General features: G+C 41.4%; 1 protein-coding gene across 1 annotated transcript; it reads right to left on the reverse strand.

Annotated features, from left to right (window-relative positions):
- Positions 1–13,049, reverse strand: cyb5d1 (cytochrome b5 domain containing 1; the record flags this gene model as incomplete). Its single annotated transcript, XM_079258065.1, has 4 exons — positions 1–231; positions 4,697–4,915; positions 5,039–5,115; positions 12,929–13,049. The coding sequence occupies 4 exons, from the start codon at positions 13,047–13,049 to the stop codon at positions 1–3; spliced, it is 648 nt and encodes a 215-aa protein (XP_079114191.1).
- Positions 13,050–15,471: the final 2,422 nt, after the last annotated feature.

Consider the following 15,471-nt stretch of genomic DNA (forward strand, 5'->3'; position numbering starts at 1 on the left):
TCATCCCTCTGTGAGGTCATCGTTGAAGTGGAGGAAGATGGCGGGAACGTAGAGGTCTCGGTCCAGCCCGAGCCGCTCCAGCTCGCCGTCGTCGTCGGGGACGCCGTTGTCGCTCAGCGTCTTGTTCATGTCGAGGACGTCTCCGTGGTGCTTCCAGGTGTAGCTGCGGGCGTGAGCGTTGTAGGGCAGGAAACGCTGCAGGATCTCGTCCAGAGTCTCCTCCGAGCACACCTGAAGAGCCACAGCAGAGTGTTTACCATCCCGCTGCTGTTGGCGCTACGCTAGCGCTGTTCTTCAGCGTCCGCCGGCAGTCAGCGACTAAGTCGCCTTGCAGCGTGAGTCGGTCAGTTGGGACGAGCCTTCTGGGTGTCATATAAAATCTGATGGTTTACACAGAAATAGTCAGAAATGAAAACGCCGCAGGCCGTTTTACACGGAATAAAGTTAAAACAGGTTCTGAAAGATCAAAGTTTTACCGCATTGAAGGACCTTTTCATGCTTCTGACAATCACAGTTTACGTTTGGTGCAGCGTGACATCATGCTCTGCAGACAAGCCAACTGTCCCATGGCGAAGGGAACATGGCTGCTGCAACACGCCGCTCTTCTGTTCAGTCCTCCACAGGTTACACGCCACAAAGGTGACGTTCGCGAGGAGTCGATAGGCGACGAAGCCAGCAGCTCCCCGACCCGTCTGTTCTGGTCCTACTTGTCCTCTAACAGGGCTTTTCTACCAAAGCAGAACCGGTCCTGGTGCCAGAACCAGTGCTGAGGTGGTTCCGCTGAGGTGCGAGCCAAGAACCGGTTTGGTTTGGACCGAAAGAGTCGGGTCGGTGCGGCGTCATCGCCGCCGGTAACCAACAACAGAATCCAGGATCTGGGTTTGTTTTGGGTCGTTGGTTGCTGCTGCATCCAGCTCCTTGTTCTGGTCTCCAGAAACCTGCTGTAAAGCTTTTAAACTAATTTGTTGTCATATTATTATAGTTATTATTACTGTAAATATAGTTATTACTGTATATATAGTTATTATTACTGTATATATAGTTATTACTGTACATATAGTTATTATTACTGTATATATAGTTATTACTGTATATATAGTTATTATTACTGTATATATAGTTATTACTGTACATATAGTTATTATTACTGTATATATAGTTATTACTGTACATATAGTTATTATTACTGTATATATAGTTATTATTACTGTAAATATAGTTATTACTGTATACATAGTTATTATTACTGTATATATAGTTATTATTACTGTAAATATAGTTATTACTGTATATATAGTTATTATTACTGTATATATAGTTATTACTGTATATATAGTTATTATTACTGTATATATAGTTATTACTGTACATATAGTTATTATTACTGTATATATAGTTATTACTGTAAATATAGTTATTACTGTATACATAGTTATTATTACTGTATATATAGTTATTATTACTGTAAATATAGTTATTACTGTATATATAGTTATTATTACTGTATATATAGTTATTACTGTATATATAGTTATTATTACTGTATATATAGTTATTACTGTACATATAGTTATTATTACTGTATATATAGTTATTATTACTGTAAATATAGTTATTACTGTATATATAGTTATTATTACTGTAGACAGTTATTATTACTGTAAATATAGTTATTACTGTATATATAGTTATTATTACTGTAGATATAGTTATTATTACTGTATATATAGTTATTGCTGTATATATAGTTATTACTGTATATAGATATTATTACTGTATATATAGTTATTATTACTGTATATAGTTATTATTACTGTATATATAGTTATTATTACTGTAAATATAGTTATTATTACTGTAGACAGTTATTACTGTATATTTAGTTATTATTACTGTATATATAGTTATTACTGTAGATATAGTCATTACTGTATATATAGTTATTACTGTATATATAGTCATTATTACTGTATATAGTTATTACTGCATATATAGTTATTATTACTGTAAATATAGTTATTACTGTATATATAGTTATTACTGTATATATAGTTATTACTGTATATAGTTATTACTGTATATATAGCTATTACTGTATATAGTTATTACTGTATATTTAGTTATGACTAGACATAGTTATTACTGTAAATATAGTTATTACTGTATATAGTTATTATTGCTGTATATATAGTTATTATTACTGTATGTATAGTTATTACTGTATATAGTTATTATTACTGTATATATAGTTATTACTGTATATAGTTATTATTACTGTATATATAGTTATTACTGTAAATATAGTGCTTATTACTGTAAATAAAGTGCTTATTACTGTATATATAATTATTATTATTGTATATAGTTATTACTGCATATATAGTTATTATTACTGTAAATATAGTTAAAACTGTATATATAGTTATTATTGTATATATAGTTATTATTACTGTATATAGTTATTACTGCATATATAGTTATTATTACTGTAAATATAGTTATTACTGTATATATAGTTATTACTGCATATATAGTTATTACTGTATATATAGTTATTACTGTAGACATAGTTATTACTGTAAATATAGTTATTACAGTATATACAGTTATTACTGTATATATAGTTATTATTACTGTATATAGTTATTACTGTATATATAGTTATTATTACTGTATGTATAGTTATTATTACTGTATATATAGTTATTACTGTATATATAATTATTACTGTAGATATAGTTATTAATACTGTAAATATAGTTATTATTGTATATATAATTATTATTACTGTAGACATAGTTATTATTACTGTAAATATAGTGCTTATTACTGTATATATCGTTATTATTTCTGTATATATAGTTATTGTTACTGTATATATAATCATTACTGTAGATATAGTTATTATTACTGTATATAGTTATTATTACTGTATAGTTATTACTGTATGTATAATTATTATTACTGTATATATTGTTATTACTGTATATATAATGATTACTGTAGATATAGTTATTATTACTGTAAATATAGTTATTACTGTATATATAGTTATTACTGTATATAGTTATTATTGCTGTATGTATAGTTATTATTACTATATGTATAGTTATTACTGTATAAAGTTATTACTGTATATATAGCTATTACTGTATATAGTTATTACTGTATATTTAGTTATTATTAGTGTATATATAGTTATTACTGTAGACATAGTTATTACTGTAAATATAGTGCTTATTACTGTATATAGTTATTGTACATAGTTATTACTGTATATATAGTTATTACTGTATATAGTTATTATTGCTGTATATATAGTTATTATTGCTGTATGTATAGTTATTACTGTATGTATAGTTATTATTACTGTATATATAGTTATTACTGTATATAGTTATTATTACTGTATATATAGTTATTACTGTAAATATAGTGCTTATTACTGTAAATAAAGTGCTTATTACTGTATATATAATTATTATTATTGTATATAGTTATTATTGTATATAGTTATTATTACTGTATATAGTTATTACTGTATACATAGTTATTACTGTATATAGTTCTTATTGCTGTATATATAGTTATTATTACTGTATGTATCGTTCTTATTACGGTAAAAATAGTTATTAAACTATAAATATACTTATTATTACTGTATGTATCGTTCTTATTACGGTAAAAATAGTTATTAAACTATAAATATACTTATTATTACTGTATGTGTAGCTTCTGGTCTCCGGACCAGTTCTTCTGGCTTCTGGTCTCCAGACCAGTTCTTCTGGCTCTGGCTCTGAACCAGTTCTTCTGGCTCTGGATCTGAACCAGTACTTTTGGCTTCTGGCTCTGAACCAGTTCTCCTGGCTTCTGGCTCTGAACCAGTTCTCCTGGCTTCTGGCTCTGAACCAGTTCTTCTGGCTCTGGCTCTGAACCAGTTCTCCTGGCTTCTGGCTCTGAACCAGTTCTTCTGGCTCTGGCTCCGTACCAGTTCTTCTGGCTCGGGACCAGTTCTTCTGGCTTCTGGCTCTGAACCAGTCCTTCTGAATCTGGCTCCGGACCGGTTTTTCTGGCTTCTGGCTCTGAACCAGTTCTTCTGGCTTCTGGCTCTGAACCAGTTCTTCTGGCTCTGGCTCTGAACCAGTTCTCCTGGCTTCTGGCTCTGAACCAGTTCTCCTGGCTTCTGGCTCTGAACCAGTTCTTCTGGCTTCTGGCTCTGAACCAGTTCTTCTGGCTCTGGCTCTGAACCAGTTCTTCTGGCTCTGGCTCCGGACCAGTTCTGGAACCAGCTCGGGCGAAAAGCGCCCATAATTACTTTACTATCTCACCATCTCCACGGTTGCTGGCTTTGCGTTCAGATTCAACTGGATCTGTTCTCCTGCCCGTCTACAGAGGATCGTCGCCCGGTGTGACTTTACGGAAGGCGGCCTCTCCGCCACGCCACCACGGGATTCAGGCCGTAACGCAGAATGTGAGGCTGGAAGGGATCAGACGTTCCCTTGACGGCGCCGTTAGGATGCCAGGAACCCTCTGCTAGCTTACGTACCCGTTCAGGAATGTTTCAGCTTGACTATGTGAGGAACAGCTCAGCGAGCTTGTTGTCATAGCAACAGCAATGAGCAGGTGCAGATGTGTGTAACATAGAAACCCCCTTCGCCTCCAGAAACCCAGAATGCACCTGGAGTGGAGCTCCCACCTGCAGCAGCTGCTCCTGTAACGTCAGCGTGTTGACGACCCGTATCCATCTGGCCTTGGCCGACAGCAGGCCCACCTGGTAGCGGCGGTCCCGCCACCACGGCTCGCCGACGTCGCTGTCCCAGTCGGAGCGAGGGCCGGCGGGGGGGACGTGTACGAAGCGGCCCCGGGGGGTGTAGTACTGCACACAGCTGGTCAGGGGATCCACATACTTCAGCACCTGGTGGAGGTCATGGAGGTACAAGTACCTGCAGTTTCATCATTACACAGCAGAGTACCGGAAGAAGTAACGGTGCAGGAAAGTATACCATCCTGATTGATCTGAAGTCTGATCAATACTCACGTCCTCCGTTTCCGGGTCAAACCAGTTGCTGATGTCCTTTCCTGCACACTCCATGATGGGCAGCAGCAGCACGTCACCTGTACACACGTAGTACTCACTAGTACTACATACATACTACTGCAGCAGCAGCACGTCACCTGTACACACGTAGTACTCACTAGTACTACATACATACTACTGCAGCAGCACGTCACCTGTACACACGTAGTACTCACTAGTACTACATACATACTACTGCAGCAGCAGCACGTCACCTGTACACACGTAGTACTCACTAGTACTACATACATACTACTGCAGCAGCACGTCACCTGTACACACGTAGTACTCACTAGTACTACATACATACTACTGCAGCAGCACGTCACCTGTACACACGTAGTACTCACTAGTACTACATACATACTACTGCAGCAGCACGTCACGTGTACACACGTAGTACTCACTAGTACTACATACATACTACTGCAGCAGCAGCACGTCACCTGTACACACGTAGTACTCACTAGTACTACATACATACTACTGCAGCAGCACGTCACCTGTACACATGTAGTACTCACTAGTACTACATACATACTACTGCAGCAGCAGCACGTCACCTGTACACACGTAGTACTCACTAGTACTACATACATACTACTGCAGCAGCACGTCACCTGTACACACATAGTTCTCACTAGTACTACATACATACTACAGCAGCAGCACGTCACCTGTACACACGTAGTACTCACTAGTACTACATACATACTACAGCAGCAGCACGTCACCTGTACACACATAGTACTCACTAGTACTACATACATACTACTGCAGCAGCACGTCACCTGTACACACATAGTACTCACTAGTACTACATACATACTACAGCAGCAGCACGTCACCTGTACACACATAGTACTCACTAGTACTACATACATACTACTGCAGCAGCACGTCACCTGTACACACATAGTACTCACTAGTACTACATACATACTACTGCAGCAGCAGCACGTCACCTGTACACACATAGTACTCACTAGTACTACATACATACTACTGCAGCAGCAGCACGTCACCTGTACACACATAGTACTCACTAGTACTACATACATACTACAGCAGCAGCACGTCACCTGTACACACGTAGTACTCACTAGTACTACATACATACTACTGCAGCAGCAGCACGTCACCTGTACACACATAGTACTCACTAGTACTGCATACATACTACTGCAGCAGCACGTCACCTGTACACACGTAGTACTCACTAGTACTACATACATACTACTGCAGCAGCAGCACGTCACCTGTACACACGTAGTACTCACTAGTACTACATACATACATACTACAGCAGCAGCACGTCACCTGTACACACATAGTACTCACTAGTACTACATACATACATACTACAGCAGCAGCACGTCACCTGTACACACATAGTACTCACTAGTACTACATACATACATACTACAGCAGCAGCACGTCACCTGTACACACATAGTACTCACTAGTACTACATACATACTACTGCAGCAGCACGTCACCTGTACACACGTAGTACTCACTAGTACTACATACATACTATTGCAGCAGCACGTCACCTGTACACACATAGTACTCACTAGTACTGCATACATACTACTGCAGCAGCAGCACGTCACCTGTACACACATAGTACTCACTAGTACTACATACATACTACTGCAGCAGCAGCACGTCACCTGTACACACGTAGTACTCACTAGTACTACATACATACTACAGCAGCAGCACGTCACCTGTACACACGTAGTACTCACTAGTACTACATACATACTACTGCAGCAGCAGCACGTCACCTGTACACACATAGTACTCACTAGTACTACATACATACTACTGCAGCAGCACGTCACCTGTACACACATAGTACTCACTAGTACTACATACATACTACTGCAGCAGCAGCACGTCACCTGTACACACGTAGTACTCACTAGTACTACATACATACTACTGCAGCAGCAGCACGTCACCTGTACACACATAGTACTCACTAGTACAACATACATACTACAGCAGCAGCACGTCACCTGTACACACGTAGTACTCACTAGTACTACATACATACTACAGCAGCAGCACGTCACCTGTACACACGTAGTACTCACTAGTACTACATACATACTACTGCAGCAGCAGCACGTCACCTGTACACACATAGTACTCACTAGTACTACATACATACTACAGCAGCAGCACGTCACCTGTACACACATAGTACTCACTAGTACTACATATATACTACAGCAGCAGCACGTCACCTGTACACACGTAGTACTCACTAGTACTACATACATACTACTGCAGCAGCAGCACGTCACCTGTACACACATAGTACTCACTAGTACTACATACATACTACAGCAGCAGCACGTCACCTGTACACACATAGTACTCACTAGTACTACATATATACTACAGCAGCAGCACGTCACCTGTACACACGTAGTACTCACTAGTACTACATACATACTACTGCAGCAGCAGCACGTCACCTGTACACACGTAGTACTCACTAGTACTACATACATACTACAGCAGCAGCACGTCACCTGTACACACGTAGTACTCACTAGTACTACATACATACTACTGCAGCAGCAGCACGTCACCTGTACACACGTAGTACTCACTAGTACTACATACATACTACTGCAGCAGCACGTCACCTGTACACACATAGTACTCACTAGTACTACATACATACTACTGCAGCAGCAGCACGTCACCTGTACACACGTAGTACTCACTAGTACTACATACATACTACTGCAGCAGCAGCACGTCACCTGTACACACATAGTACTCACTAGTACTACATACATACTACTGCAGCAGCAGCACGTCACCTGTACACACATAGTACTCACTAGTACTACATACATACTACTGCAGCAGCAGCACGTCACCTGTACACACGTAGTACTCACTAGTACTACATACATACTACAGCAGCAGCACGTCACCTGTACACACGTAGTACTCACTAGTACTACATACATACTACTGCAGCAGCAGCACGTCACCTGTACACACATAGTACTCACTAGTACTGCATACATACTACTGCAGCAGCACGTCACCTGTACACACGTAGTACTCACTAGTACTACATACATACTACTGCAGCAGCAGCACGTCACCTGTACACACATAGTACTCACTAGTACTACATACATACTACTGCAGCAGCAGCACGTCACCTGTACACACGTAGTACTCACTAGTACTACATACATACTACAGCAGCAGCACGTCACCTGTACACACGTAGTACTCACTAGTACTACATACATACTACTGCAGCAGCAGCACGTCACCTGTACACACATAGTACTCACTAGTACTACATACATACTACTGCAGCAGCAGCACGTCACCTGTACACACGTAGTACTCACTAGTACTACATACATACTACTGCAGCAGCAGCACGTCACCTGTACACACATAGTACTCACGAGTACTACATACATACTACAGCAGCAGCACGTCACCTGTACACACGTAGTACTCACTAGTACTACATACATACTACTGCAGCAGCAGCACGTCACCTGTACACACATAGTACTCACTAGTACAACATACATACTACAGCAGCAGCACGTCACCTGTACACACGTAGTACTCACTAGTACTACATACATACTACAGCAGCAGCACGTCACCTGTACACACGTAGTACTCACTAGTACTACATACATACTACTGCAGCAGCAGCACGTCACCTGTACACACATAGTACTCACTAGTACTACATACATACTACAGCAGCAGCACGTCACCTGTACACACATAGTACTCACTAGTACTACATATATACTACAGCAGCAGCACGTCACCTGTACACACGTAGTACTCACTAGTACTACATACATACTACTGCAGCAGCAGCACGTCACCTGTACACACATAGTACTCACTAGTACTACATACATACTACAGCAGCAGCACGTCACCTGTACACACATAGTACTCACTAGTACTACATATATACTACAGCAGCAGCACGTCACCTGTACACACGTAGTACTCACTAGTACTACATACATACTACTGCAGCAGCAGCACGTCACCTGTACACACGTAGTACTCACTAGTACTACATACATACTACAGCAGCAGCACGTCACCTGTACACACGTAGTACTCACTAGTACTACATACATACTACTGCAGCAGCAGCACGTCACCTGTACACACGTAGTACTCACTAGTACTACATACATACTACTGCAGCAGCACGTCACCTGTACACACATAGTACTCACTAGTACTACATACATACTACTGCAGCAGCAGCACGTCACCTGTACACACGTAGTACTCACTAGTACTACATACATACTACTGCAGCAGCAGCACGTCACCTGTACACACATAGTACTCACTAGTACAACATACATACTACTGCAGCAGCAGCACGTCACCTGTACACACGTAGTACTCACTAGTACTACATACATACTACTACAGCAGCAGCACGTCACCTGTACACACGTAGTACTCACTAGTACTACATACATACTACAGCAGCAGCACGTCACCTGTACACACGTAGTACTCACTAGTACTACATACATACTACTGCAGCAGCAGCACGTCACCTGTACACACATAGTACTCACTAGTACTACATACATACTACAGCAGCAGCACGTCACCTGTACACACATAGTACTCACTAGTACTACATATATACTACAGCAGCAGCACGTCACCTGTACACACGTAGTACTCACTAGTACTACATACATACTACTGCAGCAGCAGCACGTCACCTGTACACACATAGTACTCACTAGTACTACATACATACTACTGCAGCAGCAGCACGTCACCTGTACACACATAGTACTCACTAGTACTACATACATACTACTGCAGCAGCAGCACGTCACCTGTACACACGTAGTACTCACTAGTACTACATACATACTACTGCAGCAGCAGCACGTCACCTGTACACACATAGTACTCACTAGTACTACATATATACTACAGCAGCAGCACGTCACCTGTACACACGTAGTACTCACTAGTACTACATACATACTACTGCAGCAGCAGCACGTCACCTGTACACACGTAGTACTCACTAGTACTACATACATACTACTGCAGCAGCAGCACGTCACCTGTACACACGTAGTACTCACTAGTACTACATACATACTACTGCAGCAGCAGCACGTCACCTGTACACACATAGTACTCACTAGTACTACATACATACTACTGCAGCAGCAGCACGTCACCTGTACACACGTAGTACTCACTAGTACTACATACATACTACTGCAGCAGCAGCACGTCACCTGTACACACATAGTTCTCACTAGTACTACATACATACTACTGCAGCAGCAGCACGTCACCTGTACACACATAGTTCTCACTAGTACTACATACATACTACTGCAGCAGCACGTCACCTGTACACACGTAGTACTCACTAGTACTACATACATACTACTGCAGCAGCAGCACGTCACCTGTACACACATAGTACTCACTAGTACTACATACATACTACAGCAGCAGCACGTCACCTGTACACACGTAGTACTCACTAGTACTACATACATACTACTGCAGCAGCAGCACGTCACCTGTACACACGTAGTACTCACTAGTACTACATACATACTACAGCAGCAGCACGTCACCTGTACACACGTAGTACTCACTAGTACTACATACATACTACTGCAGCAGCAGCACGTCACCTGTACACACGTAGTACTCACTAGTACTACATACATACTACTGCAGCAGCAGCACGTCACCTGTACACACATAGTACTCACTAGTACTACATACATACTACTGCAGCAGCAGCACGTCACCTGTACACACGTAGTACTCACTAGTACTACATACATACTACAGCAGCAGCACGTCACCTGTACACACGTAGTACTCACTAGTACTACATACATACATACTACAGCAGCAGCACGTCACCTGTACACACGTAGTACTCACTAGTACTACATACATACTACTGCAGCAGCAGCACGTCACCTGTACACACGTAGTACTCACTAGCACTACATACATACTACTGCAGCAGCAGCACGTCACCTGTACACACATAGTACTCACTAGTACTACATACATACTACAGCAGCAGCACGTCACCTGTACACACGTAGTACTCACTAGTACTACATACATACATACTACAGCAGCAGCACGTCACCTGTACACACGTAGTACTCACTAGTACTACATACATACTACTGCAGCAGCAGCACGTCACCTGTACACACGTAGTACTCACTAGCACTACATACATACTACTGCAGCAGCAGCACGTCACCTGTACACACATAGTACTCACTAGTACTACATACATACTACAGCAGCAGCACGTCACCTGTACACACATAGTACTCACTAGTACTACATACATACTACTGCAGCAGCAGCACGTCACCTGTACACACATAGTACTCACTAGTACTACATACATACTACAGCAGCAGCAGCACGTCACCTGTACACACATAGTACTCACTAGTACTACATACATACTACAGCAGCAGCACGTCACCTGTACACACGTAGTACTCACTAGTACTACATACATACTACAGCAGCAGCACGTCACCTGTACACACGTAGTACTCACTAGTACTACATACATACTACAGCAGCAGCACGTCACCTGTACACACATAGTACTCACTAGTACTACATACATACTACTGCAGCAGCAGCACGTCACCTGTACACACATAGTACTCACTAGTACTACATACATACTACTGCAGCAGCAGCACGTCACCTGTACACACGTAGTACTCACTAGTACTACATACATACTACAGCAGCAGCACGTCACCTGTACACACATAGTACTCACTAGTACTACATACATACTACTGCAGCAGCAGCACGTCACCTGTACACACGTAGTACTCACTAGTACTACATACATACTACTGCAGCAGCAGCACGTCACCTGTACACACGTAGTACTCACTAGTACTACATACATACTACTGCAGCAGCAGCACGTCACCTGTACACACATAGTTCTCACTAGTACTACATACATACTACAGCAGCAGCACGTCACCTGTACACACATAGTACTCACTAGTACTACATACATACTACAGCAGCAGCACGTCACCTGTACACACGTAGTACTCACTAGTACTACATACATACTACTGCAGCAGCAGCACGTCACCTGTACACACATAGTACTCACTAGTACTACATACATACTACTGCAGCAGCAGCACGTCACCTGTACACACATAGTACTCACTAGTACTACATACATACTACAGCAGCAGCACGTCACCTGTACACACATAGTACTCACTAGTACTACATACATACTACTGCAGCAGCAGCACGTCACCTGTACACACATAGTACTCACTAGTACTTCATCTTTACTACTACATCTGTACTACTACACCAGCAGTGCTACATCTGAAAAACATCATCAGTAGTACTTCCTTAGTGGTACTGTCATCAGCTGAGTGTGTTCAGAGTGAATATGTATGAACAGAGCAGTAAAACGTACTTTATAGACACGAGTCTTAATACGAGACAAACATGACTGGAGTACCAAAACGCAGTTTTTAATTAGTGATAAAGGATAAAAAGATGTTTTATTTTGCTCACTTCAAACTTTTATATTAATATAATAAATAAAATAAATTATATTTTATATCAGGCTCAAGTTCTTTTCAAGTAAAGTCTTAAAGATTTGGGCTTTAAAAGTGAAATGAGCCCTTAAACTGAGTAAAAGCTGAAGCACTTCATCACAGGTACACGTGCACCACCTTTTTTCAAGTGTGTGCTCTACGCATGCGCACAGCGCACCTTGGAAGCGGCTCATCAGCGGACTCAGGTCGCAAACTTTGCCCAGGAACGACACCCAGAGATCGGCCTCGGTGTTGTGCGCCGCCACTTCAGAGGGAGTGAAGAACCGAGGCCGCTGCATCGGACAGGAAACACGCACACGCGAGGTTACAGAGTGAACGAGACGTTTCCGTGGCAGGACTGTTGTCACGTTACTATGGTAACGTGGACCGAGGGGGCGGGGCTTCCGCAACTATCAACATCCGGTCCGCAGTTTGTTTTTTTTGGGAACTTTATTGAACAGATATAGAAACAAAACAAAGGCACGTGCTCTTCACGCACTCTCACGTAAACAGTTCACAGACCGAACTTACAAAATATTGTAATAGAAAATGTTTTGTATTTATCAAAACAGACAAGTAAATGAAAACGTTTCTGTTTATGAATTCCAAACAGGAACTTCAGAAACATTTCCAGAAAAACTTCCTGCCAAATACTGAGCCAGTAAACGTCATTCTGTTCTCAGTAAAGATCACCATTACTACTACACCAGTAGTACTACAACAGTACTACTACACCAGCAGTACTACACCAGTAGTACTACAACAGTACTACTACACCAGCAGTACTACACCAGTAGTACCACACCAGTACTACTACACCAGTACTACTACACCAATATTACAACACCACCAGTACTACACCAGCAGTATTTCACCACCAGTACTACACCAGTAGTACTACACCAGCAGTACTACACCAGTAGTACCACACCAGTACAACTACACCAGTACTACTACACCAATATTACAACACCACCAGTACTACACCAGCAGTATTTCACCACCAGTACTACTACACCAGTATTACTACACCAGTAGTACTACACCAGTGCTACTACACCAGCAGTACTAAACAAGCAGTTCTACAACAGCAGTACTACACCAGTAATACTACACCAGAAGTACTACACCAGCAGTACTACACCAGTACTACTACACCAGCAGTACTACACCAGTAATACTACACCAGAAGTACTACACCAGCAGTACTACACCAGTACTACTACACCAGCAGTACTACACCAGTACTACTACACCAGCAGTACTACACCAGTAATACTACACCAGAAGTACTACACCAGCAGTACTACACCAGTACTACTACACCAGCAGTAGTACACAAGTAGTACTACACAAGCAATACTACACCAATATTAAAACACCACCAGTACTACACCAGCAGTATTTCACCACCAGTACTACACCAGTACTACTACACCAGAAGTACTTCACCAGCAGTACTAAACCAGCAGTACTAAACCAGCAGTTCTACACCAGTAGTACTACACCAGTACTACTACACCAGTAGTACTACACCAGTGCTACTACACCAGCAGTACTAAACCAGCAGTTCTACAACAGCAGTACTACACCAGTAATACTACACCAGTACTACTACACCAGCAGTAGTACACCTGTAGTAGTACACAAGTAGTACTACACAAGCAATACTAGACCAATATTACTACACCAGCAGTACTACACCAGTACTACTACACCACCAGTACTACACCAATACTACTACACCAGTAGTACTACACCAGTACATGTACACCAGCAGTACTAAACCAGTAATACTACACCAGTACTACTACACCAGCAAGACTACACTAGTACTAATACATCAGCAGTACAACATCACCAGTACTACACGAGCAGTACTACACCAGTACTACTACACCAGAAGTACTTCACCAGCAGTACTACACCAATAGTACTATACCAGTACTACTACACCAGCAGGACGACACCAGTAGTACTACACAAGCAGTACTAGACCAGTAGTACTACACCAATATTACTACACCAGCATTACTACACAAGAAGTACTACACCAGCAGTACTTCACAAGCTGGACTAATCCAGTACTACTACACCAGCAGTACTACACCAATACTACTACACCAGCAGTACTAAACCAGTACTACTACACCAGCAGAACTACACCAGTAGTACTGCACCAGCAGTACTACACCAGTACTACTACACCAGCAGTACTAAACCATCAGTTTTACATGTGGTAGTACTACACCAGCAGTATTACACCAGTGCTACTACGCCAGCAGTACTATACCAGTAATACTACACCAGCAGTACTACGCCAGTACTACTACACCAGTACTAAGACATCAGCAGAACTATACCAACAGGACTACACCAGCAGTACTACACCAGTAGTACTAAACGAGCATTTCTACACCAGCAGTACTACACCAGTACCAGTACTACACCAGCAGTACTATACCAGTACTACTACACCAGAAGTACTACACCAGCAGTACTACACTAGTAGTACTTCACCAATACTACTACACCAGCAGTACTACACCAGTACAAATACACCAGCAGTACTAAACCAGTAACACTACATCAGTACTACTACACCAGCAATACTACACTAGTTCTAAGACATCAGCAGTACAACACCACCAGTACTACACCAGCGGTACTACGCCAGTACTACTACACCAGATGTACTTAACCAGCAGTACTACACCAATA

Source organism: Telmatherina bonti, assembly GCF_933228915.1.
Source record: "Telmatherina bonti genome assembly, chromosome: 18".
Classification (NCBI taxonomy): Eukaryota; Metazoa; Chordata; class Actinopteri; order Atheriniformes; family Telmatherinidae; genus Telmatherina; species Telmatherina bonti.